Consider the following 18,993-nt stretch of genomic DNA (forward strand, 5'->3'; position numbering starts at 1 on the left):
ATGAAAGCCAAGCCTGCCCGACAAAGCTATAAAATGTAATTCACTAAACACATGAAGTGGTACAGATCTGAAAACCAGAACTGCACCTTCATAGTGGTGTGGTCTTTGTCTCTCTATATAAAGGTGCTGGAAAAGCTGAAGCTCAGAGGTACCTTCCCTGCAAATCAGTCGCTCTTATCAAAACCCTTGAGAAAATAGCCACCAGTAGATTTTTGCTGACTAGGCTATACACTCATTTCCCATCCGAACATTAGAATCATTGTGGAAATAAAGGAAGAGCCATACCTTTTTCTAAAGCAGTTTCCTGCTTTATATATTTATAAATATATATATATTTATAAGAATAAATAGAAATAATATGATATATAATATACATTTAAACTATATATGTAACTATCTCCTTATTGTCTATATTTTTTGACCCAGTTTCCCAAAGCGGACAATGGCTCTAACCATTCCTATTAAATTGCTTTTGCAAGTTGCTTTACTCCTCTGTGATTTCCTCATCTATAAACTAGGGATGTGAATGATACATTTACCTCCCTGCGTTACTGTGAGGATGAATGAAGATTAAGAGCTGAAGTGCTTAGAAGAGTAAACAATTAAGTGTGGACTGCTGTCCATGAAGAAGGGAGTTATTTATTATAGCAAAAAAAGTAGAAACAACCTACGTGTTCAACATTAGGAAAATAACTAAATTACATTTGTATTCTTGCATTATGATGCTATGTTTTTAAGGAAATTCTTTGCCATAGGGAAATGTTCAAAATTTGTTAGTGAAAAAAAAAACTCAGGATGTGTTCACGGGCTATGATTCTAACTTTGATAAAAGGAAAACTGAAAATAAAGAATATTAAATAGGAAAAAAATGGAAAACGATATCAGCATTTACAGTGGTCCTGTCAGGGTGTGGAATTATGGATTTTTTTCTTTATACTTCATTTTCCAGTATTTCCTACAGTAAGCATTCATTTCTGACACGATAATTTTAAAAAATGCTTTTTCTCAAAAGAAATCTGGCAGGCTAACTTAAGGTAGCTAGAGACAAGCAGTTCCCAGGCCATCATCACCGGCTTACTTATACGGCATCGACATTAAGAGCCTGGGCACCTCCCCGAGAAACGATGGCCCTCCTGGCTCTAGGGCCAGCCTTCTACTCTAATTTCTACTCACACCCCAAACTGTCTCTTCAGTTTGTCCTCTGCATTCTCACCTTCAAACTGCTCATTCCTTTTGCAACTTTTCTCCACTGGTCAACATCTAGCTCATCCTGAAAGCTCATCTCAAATGCCTCCGCCTTCACCGAGCTCCCCTCTCTTAGACGGTCACCCCATCCAGAAAGCCTCCCAGGCACAGTTGATCTTTCTTCTATTCCCTTAGGACTTTTACATCCCACTGTAAAATATTAGTTTACATTCCACTGTTAAGTATTGACTGCTCTCCCCGCTAGACTTTTAAGACTCCGTGGGCATAAGAAACAACCATGGCAGCTGTGTGTCAGCTTCATAAAACATCACAGGCTCTCTTGTAGCATATTTTCCTGTTCAAGCATATCTTCTCATAAGACTCTGGGGTAGATAAGGATTGTGACTTACACACATGAATCTCCCCAGACTGTGAATTTAGAAAAAAAGTATTATACGCAGGAGATACTAAATGCATATTTTACAAGAGAGAGTTGAAGAACGAAAGCCAGAGTTTTGGGGAGGTTAACTACCAGCTAGAGGAAAGACAATAATAGGCTTCACTGTGGAGGGCAAATGACACCGAGTGGCCTAAACTACCGATTGTCAATCTAGATACAGCAAAGCTCAACAACAACAGCAATCTTAGAAAGACCCTCATATTACAAATAGATGAATGACGACCAGAAAAAAAAAATGGATAGTAGATGCGAATGTTTCACACATGGGCCTGTTTCCATTAGCATAGGTTTTTTTCTCCCAGCCTTAAACATTTCTGAGAATTCACACCCCCCTAATATACTTCTGCTTCCTTCTCAGAATAGTTCTGAACGAAATGTGACTAATTTAAAGGCACGCTAACGCTGATTTTAGTTTTTAAATGTAAGCAGGTAAGGCCACAGGAAAGAATAATAAATTAAAAATGCATCTTAAGCCTGAAATAAAGGAAAAAGCTATCTCTTAAAGCTAATTAACATGACAATGCTATTCATATGACAATGATTTAAGTGAGAAATTATAGAAGCAAGATACCTACTTTCTCCCATCATTCAATTCAAAAAGTATTTATTGAACACCTCACATGTGCCGTGAACAATCCTAACAGGGAGGAATACAGCAGTACAATTAAAAAAAAAAAAACAAAGTAGATAGATCCCTGCCTTCTTAAAACTTACAATTCTTTTTTTTTAGTGGGGGACAGCCAAATATATGTTGAATATTAGAGGGTGACAAATTCCATTTTTAAAAACTGCAAAGGGCATTGTGGAGGGCTTGTTAACCTTAAGAACAGAGGTTGGAAGTTCTCACTGTGAAGATGACAGTCAGCAAAGAACCAGAGGGAGTGAAGGAGGGGGCAGTGCGACTCAGCAGTGGAGTGCTTGGGGTTTCAGCAGTGAGAGCAGCCAGTGCGAAGACCCTGCCCCCGGGTTGCCTGGTATGTTCCAGGAACAGCACCGAAGCCGCTGGAGCTGGACCGAGAGGAAGCAGTGGAAGGCGAGGTCAGGTGGTGGCATAGAACCTAGTGTGGGCCATGTTCAGAACTGTGCCTTTTACTTAGCAACATCGCAAGTGGTTACAAAACACCATTAACTAGTCATAAACAAAAGTATTACCATTTTGCTTAGATCTACTGGCCTCCTAATCTCTTTTCTACTGGCCTCCTAATCTCTTTTCTACTATCCGAATGGTGTCATTATGACGTCTGGCTTAATGCACTGAGATACATGACTTCTGAGGACACTTATGCCTTGCAGCTGTTTTAAAGAAATCATTTCGTTCAAAGAAAGAAACTCTTTTCTTATTCTCAACACTACACCTGATGTGCTGTCCTCTCCCATTCCAATCTCTTTCCAAGTTTACCAGACCAAGGAACGAAGGTCCTATTCTCCGTTGCTGTCCTCGGACTGGACTTTGCACGCTGAAAGGAATCTAGTCCTGGAGAGCCAAGAAATATTCCCTCTTGGCAAATAAGCTTTGACCTCAAACTCAAAGGAGTGCTTTTTACTAGAAGTATTATAATATATTCTTTGAAAAAATAAGAAAATAAACCATAATGCAAAGAAATTACATTATAGCTAACAAAGAGCTCGTTAGTGAAAGTCTTACCAAACAAATACATATCTACTGATTACTATTTTTGTGTGTGTGAAAACTAAAACCTACCTCGTTGTTAAGTTTTCACAGATCAGGAAAAAAACTAGTGACTTGTGTGTATAGGGCTATGGGGACATTTTAAAATATCCATTCAAATTTTAACCCTTGATAAGCAACTCATGAAGAATTTAAAAACTAATAATAAACTTTCTTGTGTTGTTACTTTATGAACTGTGAGACTGGCAGTTCTTACTCTGGTTCTGATAATACTTTCAAAATAAGACTCCTGATCAGAGGTGTCATAGGATCATGAATGAATTCATCTTGCCTTCATAGTGTATGCTGACCATAAATAAAAATACCACATTTATTAATGAAGCTCAACACAAAGGGAGAGCACAATAAATATTTAAATCAGCTCTACTATTTACCAGTTGTGTGCTTTGAGCAAATCACGTCTTTGCTGAGCCTCGGTTTCCCCTAATGCAGATTAAAACATTTGGGGTATTATTGTGAGGAGTAAATGAAATGGACCTCATATACAGTCAGTACTGTAATGGTGGCTGTGCTTTTCTGAAACTTTGAAGAAATTATTTAGTTCTAGGAAGGCAAGTCCCCTTTTTCTTTTTTTCCAGCCTTATTGAATATAACATTGTATAAATTTAAGGTGTAAAAAGTGATGATTTGATATAGGACTATACTGTGGAATGATTATCACATGAAAGTAAGTTAACACCTGTCACCTCACATAGTTACCTTTTGCGTGTGTGGTGGTGAGAACATTTAAGATTTGTTCTCTTGGCAACTTTCAAGGATGTAATACTCTATTATCACCACGCTGTATGTTAGCTCCCCATCTTATAACTGGAAGTTTGTATCCTTTGATCAACATCTCCCCATTTCTCCCTCCCCACTCCCACCCTGCTAATCACCATTAAATTCTCTGTTTTTATGAATTTGACTTTTTTAGATTCTAACTCTATCAGTGAGATCACACAGTATTTGTCTTTCTCTATCTGACTTAGCTCTATTCGCATAATGCTCTCGATGCCCACCCATGTTGTCACAGATGGCAGGATTTCCTTCTTTTTCATGACTGAATAATATTCCATTGTGTGTGTGTGTGTGTGTGTGTGTGTGTGTGTGTGTGTTTGTGTGTACACACATACCACATTTTCATTCATTCGTCAATGGACACTTAGGTTGTTTTTGTATCTTGGCTATTTGAAAAATGCTGTAATGATCATGGGAGTACAGCTATCTCTCTGAGATAATGATTTCATTTTCTTCCCTTATTTTCAAACACATCTGACACGCTATTATCTCCAAATCATCATCTCTCTTCAATTTTACTAGATCAAAAAATGATGGTTCTAGACCCTGCTGCTGTCGTCGGATCTGACTTTGTATATTGTCAGAGTTACTTAGTCCTGCTAAATTAGGAACTATTTCCTCTTGGTAAGCAAGTTTTAACCTCAAACAAACCCACGTATCTTTATATCCAAAAGCAGCATTAGATGTCATCGCTTTTGCTGGCTGCCGATGAATCCCAAAGCCAACAGTGCTCCCCAGTCATTTGATGGTTGAGATGCTCACTCCGACTCACCTGGTTTGGGTGGGACCACACTCGTGGACTCAAGGGCCCTGTTCTGTAGCAGAGCACCCACGGCACTGGTTACCGTCGGTTCTTTCTTCGGACTCATCTGCACCCTACCCTACAGAGAGAGAGGGAACAGTTCCATAACGTCAGGTAGCACACAAGAGTGAAGCTGTTTCCACTTAACTAGCAGCAGATCAGAGTCTTCTCCCGGGACCTACTGCACCCAGGGGAAAGGGACATGCACACCCTGCACCTTAGGTAACCTGGTTCCTGTCCTCACTGTCTGGGATTTGGAGCCTTCATTCCATAGTCAGGCCTTTGCGGGAATGGTGATATGTTAATCCTGCAACATTAGTCGCACGGTGACATCAGAAATCACTTAATGTCAATAAAGATAGTTATGGAACATTTTAGTTTTTCATTGCACTTGAAGATGATTTTGTTTTTAAGTACATGAACAGAGAAGAAAAACAGACGTTGGCAGGCAGCAAATGTTTTAAACATGGAATTCCAACATCCCCACACCACACCCCTCCCCGCTAAGGAGCAACAGCAGAATAGTTATATTAATGTGGAATAAGGACCAGAAGGTTCCTTGGGAGCTACTTTTTACCTTGCTGCTGATCCCACCAACATCTCCATGGGAACTACCTAAAGATAACCTTACTCAGAATGAGAATTCTCACTTGGGCAAGGACAGCTATGAGATTATAGCAGGCAGCTCATCCCCATTCAGACAAAGAAAGCTATTTTCAGAGGCCCATATTGGTCTCTTTTGGTTAAGGGTATAACACTTTTTAAAAAGTCGATTATGTTTAAAATAGAAACACACTTCAGCTGTGCTGTTAGCAGCCCTTCAAACTGAAACCGCCCCTCCCTTTTTGTTCCACTTCTGAATAAGCTTCACTATGAGGCAGGGCGAAGCTGGCATCAGGGGAACAAGCGCTGCCGTTCAGATCCACTGGGCAGCGAGTTTACTGAGAAAGCAAGCAATTCAGCAAGCAAGCAATTTTTCTTCTGTGTTCCCAATCACCACTTAGTTCTGGAAAACAAGGAGAGGAACGGGGCCAAGTCACTGGTTACACTCAGGACGGCCAGCTGGCCTCCTTCAGGAATAAAAAGCACTTCCGTTGCTGCTTCCCAGTGCTCCCTTTGGCCCCACTAAATCCCCACTAACTTCGTGGACTGGTCAGAAGGATCATTCGAAGAAATGTACCGCACCCTTTACTGCTTTAGAAAGTATAAGTAAAATTTTACTCAGAAAACCTTTTCAAAACTAAGTTGAATTCGAGCCCAAAGCAGTCGCATCCCCTCAAAATTGTGGTACCTCTCCTACCTACGAGAAAGGACCACCAGAGAGGGGAAGGAAGTCGAGGTAACGGGAAAAGAGGAAAGGAGGAGGGACCCCCTATGTGAAGGTCCTTATACTATCTATTATCTTCCCCACAACTTGACTTAAGGTACCGATTAAAGTGAGTCTCAGAGAATTTAAGTAGCTTGTCCACGTTTACCTACACTCAATAAATTATGGAATTGAAAGTCAAACCCTGACTACTGATCGCAGAATCTGGGCTCTTTCTACACTGCACTGCTTCTCATACTATTTCAGGTGTAAAGATTGAATCTCTACAACTCTATTTTTCATAACCACCCTGCCTCCTCCACCAACACACCTTTCTCCTCCCTCCCTCCTGTGTTTCTTTATCTGGCTGGTTAGTATTATTATCTGCCTAAGCTCTGGAGCTCAAAACTTTCTTGTCAACCTTGATCCTCTTTTATCCTCTATCTAATCACCTTCTCAGTCCCATCAATTATTTCCTAAATTCTCCCTCTACTCCCCGACCGCCAGTCCTCTGGTCCCAGACCCTCATCCTGTCCCTGTTGCTGCTCTCCCACCAACTCATCTCGAACTCTAATTGCAAAAGCGATCTTTCTAAAACACCAATCTCATGTCACTTCAGTCTACACTGCCCAACCGGTCTACGCTGCCTAGAGAAGGACACGTGAGGCTGATAATAGACAACTGGACAGAAAAGCCAAGAAAGGCCGTATACAGAGAGACTAGGAAGCGAAGCACAGTAGGAAAAAAAGGTGAGATGGAAAGATGGGAAGGACTTTCTGGGTCCCCGCGGACTTCACAGTTCCTGCTTCCAGGCCCTCGGGCTGGCCGCCTCAGCTTTGAGGGCATCTATCCACTTAATCCCTCTCTTCCTCCTCCCTGACCCAGCTTGAGATCTGATGCCGTCCTGCTTGCCTGTGCCACCCCGTCACCACCCCCCGCAGCGCTCTATGCTCTAGTCTTTCCAGCAGGGCTCTTCAGGCCACAGGCTGGACCTTTTGTCCACAATGTGGTTCTCAACTCCAGCTCTAGGCCGGCGAACCCATTTGATATTTAAGGGGAAAACGTTTGTTCCTCTTTGAAGCTGTCCGTGAATCCCACTGGCCTCTTCCTCCACTGGGCTCCTGTATTAGTCAGCTACCACTCCTGCCTGCTGCACTGTTTCCAAAGCCGCCGCCTCCTTTGAATTACAAATCCTTGATCAGCCAGCACGTAGCAGTGTCTGGTACAGAGCAGATTTTCAGTAAATGTCTAATATGTGTGAAGACAGAGCTCAGAACCCAGAGTCCGTGGGATATGTGTTATTGGAGAGAGTCCCACCCTCTTCGCTGCTGGATTTCATGGAACTCTTTCCGAACATGTTTCATACTCTTAAGTATGTGAACCAGTTTAATCTTTTCTTGGTGTTTGAGGCATGTTTATAAAACTAATAGTTTTTATGCTATACTGTAAGTTATGTCCCTGGGACCTTTGATGTTTGTAGAGCTGTTTGCTGGCTCTAGTTCTGTTTTTATACATCTTTGTCTTCCTGGTCAACTTGTCATTTTACTTATTTGTACCTAATTGTAACAGTTGCTTCCATTTGTCCACTTTAACTTGCTGATTCTGTAGCTTTAAATAAAAGGCTGAAGACTCCTCTCCTACAGAGCAAATCGCATGGCCTGTAGGAGCGACAGCTTCCTCCACTCAGGCCAGCTTCACTTCAGCGTCATAATTCTTTTCTGCGTCGTTAAGGCTGATAACCACTGTTGGACAGAGTTTAATACTATAATATTATAGAAACACTACTTATATATTCAAGTCTTCCTACTTTTTCTACAACACTCAAAGGTATTATAAGCTGGAAACTCAAAAGGAGCCAATTCCCATGAGAATGAGTGACAGTGACCAGCTATCTCGATCCTTACATTTTCTCAGGATGGGTAGCTTAGGTTCCCCATCAAACTCTACCTACTTGCCTCAGGCATGCAAGGGCCCAAGATCCAACACCTAGGGAGAGAGATTTACCTGGGCTCTGGATGCCAACTTGGCTGCTGTCTGGGCTGGATCAAAGACTCGACGAGAAGATTGATCCTTGCAGAAATTGATATGTCGATTTGCTGCATTTTCATTAAACCTCCTCATACAATATGGGCATTGAATATAATCTGAATATAAAGATAATAAGAGGCAATTAGCATTTCAAAAATAACTCTGAAATGAAATAACATAGGATATGGACTCTGCTCCAACTTGAAAGAACAAGATCTCAAACTCTGGTTTGAGACAGCCTGTTCCAGAGGGGAGGCTTGTGAGGACTCAAATAAAGACCATGGAAGGGGAAAATCGTGCTACCTATGTACTTATTTCAATTAAGAGTGTGCCCTTAAAATGTTTACACAATATGTTTTTTAGAAAATTAATTATACTTAGGAACATTCCAATTAAATGTATTTAGTGGATGCTTACAGAAAAAAAGTAGTCCTAGAATCACAGAATGTTAGTATCGATGATCCTGAAGGACATACAAGATGCAAAAGCCCACGTTGTGGTACTGGGTGGGACAGAAAGTCATACAGGAGTTATGGCACTACAGAGGGAGAGAAGATATTTCAAAATGTGGGTTTGGGGGATGGGATTTGAAACCAGTGTCCCTGGCAGAAAGACACACTGCTTCTGCACTGCTCGATGTTTTTCTCCGAACTCCGGAGTGAGGAGGAAAATAATACATTCAGGAAGGAGGTAGGAAAAGGGAAAAAGGCAGGGATTCAAAAAAGAGAAAAGGAAAAGGAGGGGTGATTGGAAAATGGCTCCAGAAACAGCTCAGCTTCCAGGGTTATAACCTCCCAGGCAGCTCTGTAGGCGGTAGGTCCTCTCTGGTTCTGCGAAATACCCAGTGTTCTCAGCTTGGCTCTGATGTGCAATTACTAGACAGTGAGAGAAATGGGAAGTGAGAAAGATCCCAGGTCAGCTTAGAACGTGGAGATGCTCACAGCAAAGCCAGGTTGGAGCCTACCCCTCTAAAGCAAGCAGAGGCGTCGGTTTGGTTTGGTTTGGTTTTAGGCAACTTTTCTTAAGGGATAACAAGGTGGATAGGAGCAACATAAGAGAATAACTTTCCGCCCAGGAAGGATCTGACACAGCAGCGATCTTGAACTCTGTATGGAAGTTTGGGTTAGCGTGGAGTCAAAATTCCTACCTATGTGGGTAAATGTTTAAGGCGATGATTTCTTCAAAGTTAAGAGTCTCCTGAAGGTTTCCTTTTAGGCAGTTTGGGGAGCTTTCCAGTTTAAGAAATCATTTCCTAAAATGAATACTCATACAATGTAAGAATTGGAAGAAATTAGAATGAAATAAGTGATTAGCGCTTAACCAAACCTTTTATTTCACACTCTAGAAGGCAATACTTAATCATTGATTAAATACATATTGAACATCTATTATGTGTCAGGCACTGTTTTATACTTGGGGATACATGGTTCTGTAATCAAGGACTAGGCATTCTAATACAGAAACAACATTTTCCCACAGTGATAAATTTCTTGAAAAAAATAAAATAGGACAGCATTGGGAAATGATGAAGGCTCTGCAACCCGCCTGACTGGTTTTGAGCCCCAGCTCCTCACTTGCTATGTGTGTGAACTTGGGCAAGTTTCTCAACCTCCTTAAGCTTCAATTTCCCCAGTACCTACATATCACCTCTTTCATCGGGTTGTTGTGAAAGTTAACTAAAATAATCCACACTAGGGCTCGGCACAGTGGGCGGGGTAGAACATACTAGTACTATAAAGAAACAGGTCTGGCAAGGTTGTGTTTCCAATTACCAAACCAGAATGAAACTGCTTAGAAAAAGTGAAATAGAAAGTGCCATTATCACATGAAACTCACAATGCTGTAGAAAACCGTCAAGGGCTCGGCTCCTGGCTTGGTGGGAACAGCTTCAGTCTCACCAGCTGAAAAGTCACGGCTTATATTAAAAATGCTGTTACCGTGACCCCTAATCAGTTCAGGCAAAGACAGAGATTATGGCAACGGCTGTGATGCTTCCCTAACCTCACTTGTCCATCCATCGCTACCCTTCTGTGTGTTTGGACCATAAGCCACCATGGAGACAACAAAGTTGAAGTGTATTTCCCTGTCAACAAAAACAACTAGAAGAGACAAGTCGAAGGACTAGGCAAAGCAGCAGAGAGGTACCATTCTGTGCAGTAAGCTGCGAAACTAGGAAGCACTGGGTCCTCCAGGAGCCCGTAGGAGGGACATGAAGCCCTGACTTAACAGGGGCAGAGGAAGGGAAATACCCTGAGAGGTAAATACCCTGAGAATGGAAAAAGTATTTTTCAGCAACAATAATCTGAACATAGCGTGACTGAGCTACGTGTTCTACGACTCGTGTCTTAATCTGAGTTTCCTCTTCCTCTATCAATAACGATGTCATAAAAATAACTATGTACTATTTATTTATGTACTATTTATTTCAATAGATAATGGTTTTTAAAAGTTGGACTACACGTGAATTTGTATGAAGACTATGTGGAAGATGGTCAGATCTCAAAAAAATTTAAAGTAGAAAAACAATCATTTTAAAATGCAAGCATTTTGCTGACTACCCATGTCTATATAGCCCTCTGAAATAGTGACCAAATGTCCCAGGCCTCACAGAAAATCCCAATCATAAATATTCAATGTCACTTTTCTCATTAACTATCACATCACGGAAAACTGAATGATTGGCAGACTTAACACAGTAAGAATTAGAACAAATATATACGTGTCACAAAAACTGAGTCATGAAATACAGAATCATGCTGAAAAAAATGAAAATTATTACAAACTCATGCAAACGAGCCCATAATATATATCTCTAATTATGTCTCTACACATTTTCTAGTACGTAAGCCTGAGAATATATATGGGCTAATATAAGATGCCCGAACAATCAAAACAATTGAATACTAATGAAATGTGCTATTGTAAATAATAATTTTGTTTGGTGCATAAAATTATAGTAAGGACACACGAGTGAACTGAATTATAAACTACATTTTAGCATGAAAATATAAAGAGCAGAGAAATAAATGTACGTTTGACGAGGCCTTACAATGTGAATTATTTAAAAAAAACAATAATCTCCACATTTTAAATCCAATGTGAAAATGACAGAAATCCACATAGCAGGACATCTGACATGGTTTCGCTTATTCAACTAAAGAACCATAAGCTAGCCATTCAACTCTGTAGCTTCTACTATTAAAATGAACTATTCCTCATAAAAGATGTGTTTGTTATATGAAGCTTGTTGCCAAAGTATTATCAAAATCTTTTTACTGAAAATCTTAAGACAACACATTGTTTTGACCACTTTTTCATTAGCACCCAGAAAAAGTGAAGCATTTACTAAAATCATTTCTGTTATAGAAGTTCAGATGATTTATTTTCCAGATGATTTTATAGCATGATTACACAGGGTTTTTTGTTTGTTTGTTTTACTTTTAAAAATGAACTTTGAGGACTAATTTACATACAGTAAAATGCACCTATTTTGAATGTACAATTCAATGAGTTCTGACACATGTATACATTTGTGTAATGACACCAGTTAAATATAGAACAATTTCATCACTGAAAAAAGTACTCTTATGCCCCTTTCAGTCAATATTCTCCCAAACCCAGTCACAAGCAACCAAAGATCCATTTTCCTGTCGCTAAAAATGTTATGCCTATTCTATAGTTTCATATAACAGGGACGTTTATGTTGCTGCATGTGTAGTAGCAATTTCTTCTTACTGTTGAGTTGTATTCCATTTTGTAAATATTCCACAATTTGTTTATCCATTTACTTGTTGATGAACATTTCCAGTTGTTTCCAGTTTATGCAATATAAATAAAACTACCATGAACATTAATTTTCAAGGATATGTTTTCAGTTTTTTACATAAATACCTAAGATTGCAGTTACTGTACAGTTAAGTATGCTTAAGAAAATAGTGTGAAGTGGCTGTACTATTTTATACTCCCATTGGCAGTGTATGGGACTTCCAGTTGTTCCACATCTTAGTCATTTCTTATTATCAGTCTTTAATTTTAGCTGTTCAAGTGGGTATGTGGTGATATCTCACTGTGGTTTTAATTTACATTTCCCTGATGAGAATCAGGTTGAATATCTGTTCTTGTGCTTATTGGCCATTATTTTTTAATGTGTCTGTTCAAGTACATCTCGTTTTTTTTCCTATTGGATTGTTTGTCTTATTGCATTGTATGAATTCTGTATATATTTTTGATATGAATCCTTTGCCTAATTTTTGTACTGTGAATATTTTCTCCCAGCCTGTGGCTTGCCTTCGCATTCTGTTAATGATGTTTCTCAAAACTGATTTTCTCAATTTGGGTGAAACTCGATTTATCAATTTCCTTTTTTAAAATTGTTAGCATATTTTGTGTCCTGCCTAAGACATCTTGACTCTTAGATCCAAGATTATTTTTTTCTAGAAAATTTATAGTTGTAGCATTTATGTTAGGTCAATGATCCATTTGAATTAATTTTTGTATATGGTGGAACGATCAAGGTTCATTTTTCTCATACTGATATCAAGCTATCCCAGCATGATTTGTTGATAAGGTTATCCTTGCCCACATTGGATTACCTTTGTCAAAGATCAGTTGCCTGTAGATGGGGGACGAGGGTCTAATTCTAGATTTTCTTTTCTGTTCAGTTGATGCACCAGTACCAAATTGTCATGATTACCGGAACCTTGTAGTAACACTTGATGGCAAGTCTATGTCCTCCAATTATATTCTTTTTTCAAAATTATCTTAACTATTGCAAATTCTTTGAATTTCCATATAATTTTAGAAAAAGCTGGTCAATTCTTACTCAGGAAAGAAAACTTGCAGGAATTTTTATTAGAATTACATTGAGTCCATAGATCAATTTGAAGAGAATTGACATCGTAACACTTTCCTGAGTCTTCCAAGCCATGAAAATGGTATATCTTTCCATATATTTTGTTCCTCTTTAAGTTCACTAAGCAATGTTTTATGGTTTTTATTTGATAGGTCTAACATATATTTTCTTAAATATATACCTAAGTACTTAATGTTTTGACATTATTGTAAGTGGTATTCTTAATTTCATTTTTCAGTTGTGGATGCCTGTATACGGAAATACAATACACTTGTGTATATTAATCTTATATCCTGAAAGCTGGTTAATTCACTTTAATTCCGGTAAGTAGCTTTTTTATAGTTTCCTAAGATATTCTATATTTACTCATTCATGAGCATGCTATCTGTGAACAAAGGTAGTTTTACTTCATTTTCTCCTCTTCGATCTATGAATTATATGTGTATATATAGCATATATGTTATATATATATATTCCCCCCACCTTATTATACTGGGTACTCTCTCCAGCACAGTGTTGAATGAAGTGGTCAGAAAGCTCATCCTTATTTTCTTCCTGATCTCAGTGAGAAAATGTTCAGCTTTTCATCATTGAGTGTGATGTTAGCTACACACTTTTCAAAAATGTTCTTTATTAAGGAAGTCCCCTTCTATTTCTACCTAAGTATTTTCTTTTTTAAACATGTATGGATGTTGCATTTTGTCATGGACTTTGCCTATATCTATTGAGATGATCATATGTTTTTAAAAATTAAAATATTTAAAAATATTTTAACAAATTTCAACAAAATTAATATAATGAATTACATTTACTATTTTCTTATGTGTTCCATGCCATTGAGTCAGCTCTGACTCCTGTGACCCTATGAATGAGTGATGTCCTCAATGCCCTGTCCTCATCGGCCCGGCTCAGCTCCTGTGGACTCCTGCCTATGGCTTCTGTTATGGAAATCCATCTCATATTTGGTCTTCCCCTTTTCCTGATGTCTTCTGTTTTTCACCAGCATTACTATCTTTTCCAAAGTGCCCTGCCTTCTCATGATGTGCCCGAAGTAGGACAACTTCAGTTTTGTGATTTTTGCCTTTAGTGATGTTTTAGGCTTAATTTGCTCTAGGATCCACTTGTTTGTCTATCTGGTGGTCCGGGGAATCCATAAAGCTCTCCTCCAACATTGTATTTCAAATGAATCAATTATTTTCCTATAAGCCTTCTTTACTCTCCAACTTTCGCATCCATACATAGCAACTGGGACTACGAGGGTGTGGATGACCTTGGCCTCGCTCGGTCTCTAACAGCACATCTCTGTCTTGGTGATCTTTCCTAATTCTTCCATTTCCACCCTTCCAAGTCTCTGCCTTCTCTTGATTTCTTGGCTGCAGTCTCCCTGTGAATTGATGATCGAGCCGAGGTAAGCACAATCTTTAACAATTATGATGTCTTCATTACCTACCTTCATAATCTGTTTGATGTCTTCATTAAAATTGTGCATTTTTTTCTGTGGCCATGTTTTTTGTCATCTTGATGTTCAAATGCAGTCGTGCTTTGGCACTGTCTTCTTTCACTTTCATCAGAAGTTGTTTGAAATCATCACTACTTTCTGCCAATAAGATGGTACCATCTGCATATCTTAAGATATTGATATTTCTTCCACCTATTTTTTTACTCCTCCTTCCTGAGCCTAGCCCAGTTTTTCACATGATATGTTCTGCATACAGATTAAACTAATCGGGAGATAAAATATATCCTTGTCTGACACCTTTGCTGATAGGAAACTATTTTCTTCTTTCTATTTAGGTGTAATTTGTTCTTCTTTTTCTAACTTTTTAAAGAACAAGCTTAAAGTAATTGATTTAAACCTTTCCCCTTTTTAAGCTATCGACTTCTTTTCTAGGCATTGCTTTAGCTGAATCCTACAAATTTTAATTATGTTTTCATTACAATTCAGTTCAGAATATTTTCTAATTTCTCTAGAAATTTCTTCTTAAATCCATGGGTTATTTAGAAATAAGTTGTCAATTTCCAAATATTCAGGAATTTTCTAGATATATTTTCATCATTCATTTCTAATTCTATTGTGGTTAAATAGCATAGTCTGCATGGTTTCAATCCTTTTAGACTTACTGTGTGACCCACTTTGTGGCCCTGCACCTCGTCTGTCTTGGGTGAAGGTTCTATATGTACTTGACCCGTATTCTGCTGTTCTTGCGTGCCACATTATGGTTATAGACGTCAATTAGGTCAAACTCATTGATACCATTGTTCAAGTTTTCTCTATCCCTACTGATTTTCCTGCTGCTTATTTTATGTTACTAAGAAAGGAATGATAAAATCTCCAAGTATGATTGTGAATTTGTCTACTTCTCCTTCCAGTTTTGTCAGTTTTTGTTTCATGTTCTTCGAAGATCTGTTACTAGATATATAAACATTTAGAACTGATAGTTCTTCTGGATGAATATATATTTTTAATCATTATCTCTGTCAATAATACTTACCTTGAAGTTTACTTTGCCTGATATTACTATTAGCCACTTCAGTTTTATGATTATTATTTGCATGTATATTTTTTCTCATGCTTTAAACACACCAATCTATAGTTGTTTTGACATTGCTGGTGTTTATTTGCCTTTACCTTTTTATCTGAGAGGAAAGGCACAAATCATAAGTTTATGGCTCCATGAAATGTTCACGAGCCACACACACCCATGTAACCAGCCCAGATCAAGACACGGAATGTCCCAGCAAGGGTCCTTATAATCCTTCTGGTCCTCATCGCCCTGCTAAGGAAAACCATGGCTTGACTTCTAACCTGAGATTCGAACTTGAGGATTCTAAAAAACTGAGCTTCTAATATTTATAAATCAGGAAACCTGCATTTCTGCCATCCTTTGAGAAATTAGATCTGGCAACTCAGGATGTAGGTTCCTTTGAGGCATCACCCTGCTGAAGCAGGAGCAGCTGTCACTTAGGGAGGGTGTCGGCTCTCCAGGCCCACAGGACCCACCCTCCTCATTCTGTCACCTGCCTAGCCTGTTTGTGTCTTTATATTTAAAGTGTGTTCCTTGTAGAAAATATATAATTGGACTTTGCTTAATTATTCAGTTTGACAATCTCTGCTTTTTATCTAAAGTATTTACATCATTTCTATGCAATTGTGCATATAATTAGGTTTAAGTCTACTATCTTACTGTTTTTCTTCATCCCATCTGTTCCTTGTTCCTTTTTTCCTCTTTTCCTGTCTTCTTTTGAAATGATTTTTTTCCACTTTATCTACACTCCATATATTGTCTTATTAGCTATTTGTCAATATTTTGAGTTTACTCTAGGATTTAAAATAGGCATCTTTATGAGATAACACTTACCTCCAAATAATACTATACCTATTCACGTATAATGTGAATGAATGTTTCAACAATATATGTTCATTTTCTTCAAACTTGTCCTATTGTTTTCACACATTTCACTTTCACATGTTATAATCTCCATAATATGCTGTTATTTATGCTTAAATAGCCAGTTATAACCCTCAGCTAACATTTTACTCAATGGAAAACAAGATAAGGATATCTGCTTTTGCCATTGCTATTCAATATAGTATTGGAAGTTCTAGCCAGAAGGTTTAAACACAAGAAATAAAAGGCAGACAAACTGGAGAGGAAGAAGTAAAATTATCTCTGTTCACAAAAGATGTAATCTTATATGTAGGAAACCCTAAAGGATCCACACCAAAACACAACTGCTAGAGCTAATAAACAAAATACAGCAAAGTTGCAGTATACAAAATCGATGCTTAAAGATCAGTTGCATTTCTGTACAGTAACAATGAACAATCTCAAAAGAAAATTAACAATTCCATTTACAATAACATCAAAAAGAATAAAATACTTCAGAATAAATTTAACCAAGGATGTGAAAGATTTGTACACTGAAAACTATAAATCATTATTAATGGAAATTAAGAGAACATAAATAAATGAAAAGACATTCCGTGTTCATAGATATAAGACAATTTTGTTACGATGACAATAGTACCCAAATGATGTACAGATTCAATGTAATCCCTAACGAAACTCCAATGGTATTTTCAAAGACTAAAAAAAAAATCCTAAAAATTCATGTGGAATCTCAAAGTTCCCCAAATAGCTAAAACAATCTTGGGAGACTCACACTTCCCGCTTTCAAAAGTTACTACAAAGCTACAATAATCAAAACAGGATAGACATACAAACAAATAGGATAGAATAGAGTCCAGAAATAAATCCTCTCATATATGGTAAAATTGATTTTTGATGAAGGTACCAAGACCATTCAATGGGGAAAGAACAGTCTTTTCAACAAACAGTGCTGAGAAAACTAGATAACCACATATAAAACTACATACTTAACTTCCAATGGGATCTTACCTTACACCACATACAAAAATTAAGTCAGCCTGGGTCAAAGACCTAAGTATAAGAGTAAGAGCTAAAACTATAAAACATAGGGGTAAAGTTTTACAATTTTGGATTTTGCAGTAATTTGGGGGGTTGACATCAAAAGCTAGGCAACAAGAAAGATAAATTGAACACGATTAAAATTAAAAACTTTTTTGCATCAAAAGGTAACATCAGGAGAGTGAAAACACAGTTCATCAAATGGAAGAAGATATTTGAAAATCCTATAACTGATAAGGGATTAATATTAATCTAATCGAGCCTCTAGCCCTAATTTCCAATTTACAGAAAGATGGGGGATAGAAGAACACATTAAACACTAATATGACTATAAAAAAGCAGACAAATCCAGAACATGAGACATTGTAAAAGATCATTGGTCTAGCGAGGGTGTTGTGCAGGATTAAAAGGGACTAGAGACAATGTATAAACCTTGACCGAATCTTGGATTGTGGCTGGGGAATGAGGAGAGAACTTTAAAAGACATTCTTAAGATAATTGGGAAAATATGAGTTTATATATTCAGTGTGACAGTAGTATTGTGGTTTTGTGGAAAAATATATTTATGCTTAAGAAATGCATACTGAAACAGCTAGTGTTATGAATTTTGAAACTTCCTTTCAAATAGTTCTGCCAAAAAAGAGAGATAAAAAATATGACAATGTCAACATTTGTCAAATTTCAGTGGAAAGTATATGAGTGATCATTGTATTATTCCTTACTCTCTTCTGTAGATTTGAAATTTTTCAAAATAACAAGTTTAGGGTAAAAAAGTTGCGGGCTACTAAACTGTACAGTGTAAAGTGGTTAAAATGGTGAAGTTTATGTTATGGGAATTTTATCTCAAAAAAATTAAGAAGCTGTCTATATCTTACACTAGGAAGCCATTATAGAACTACTTAAACGGTTCTGCACAGCTCCATTGTCATAACACATGACGTGAACTGTGTCCCCTGCAGTTATGTAATGCCATGACACTGGGTACAGTGATGTTCCCCCATCTGAGGACTGACTGGGGCCAACCCTGCTTAGCTTCCGAGATCACACAATTTAGGGTAGTATGGCTGTGGACAGTGATGCACTGATGTTAAAGAGGAGGAAACAGAATCTTTTGGTAGAGCTGAAAATAAAATAGGATAAGTTTTTTGATAAAACTACTTTTACATAATTTAATTGTTGTTGTTAATTTTAGACTGCATAGGAGGAAGCGAGGCATGATAATTGGGTCAAAAATCATAGCCTCGATTGGTTAAGAGTAAATATCAAAAGCAAACCACACTGGCCACACACCTGGGTTAATGGTGGGAGGGGGTGGAGGTGGAAGAGGTCGGCCTTCTTTAATGGCTAGTGTACACTGCTTCGCTGATCGAATTGCATTAATGAAGTCTTCATGTTGTTGTCTCCAGTTAGCTTTCCTCACGGGTTGAGGCTATAAAAAAATAAAACCAACATATACTAACCTA

At 38.0% G+C, this 18,993-nt stretch overlaps 1 protein-coding gene across 1 annotated transcript in view; it reads right to left on the reverse strand.

Annotated features, from left to right (window-relative positions):
- ZC2HC1B (zinc finger C2HC-type containing 1B) overlaps positions 1-18,993 on the reverse strand; it is a 33,527-nt gene that overhangs the window by 1,784 nt on the left and 12,750 nt on the right. Inside the window, exons 5-7 of the mRNA XM_025049251.1 lie at positions 18,821-18,959; positions 8,225-8,364; positions 4,885-4,993 (exon numbers count right to left, since the gene is read on the reverse strand). Coding sequence (XP_024905019.1) covers positions 4,885-4,993; positions 8,225-8,364; positions 18,821-18,959 — 388 coding nt within the window. The remainder of the gene's footprint in view (positions 1-4,884; positions 4,994-8,224; positions 8,365-18,820; positions 18,960-18,993) is intronic.

Source organism: Pteropus alecto, unplaced genomic scaffold (genome assembly GCF_000325575.1).
Source record: "Pteropus alecto unplaced genomic scaffold, ASM32557v1 scaffold185, whole genome shotgun sequence".
Lineage (NCBI taxonomy): Eukaryota > Metazoa > Chordata > Mammalia > Chiroptera > Pteropodidae > Pteropus > Pteropus alecto.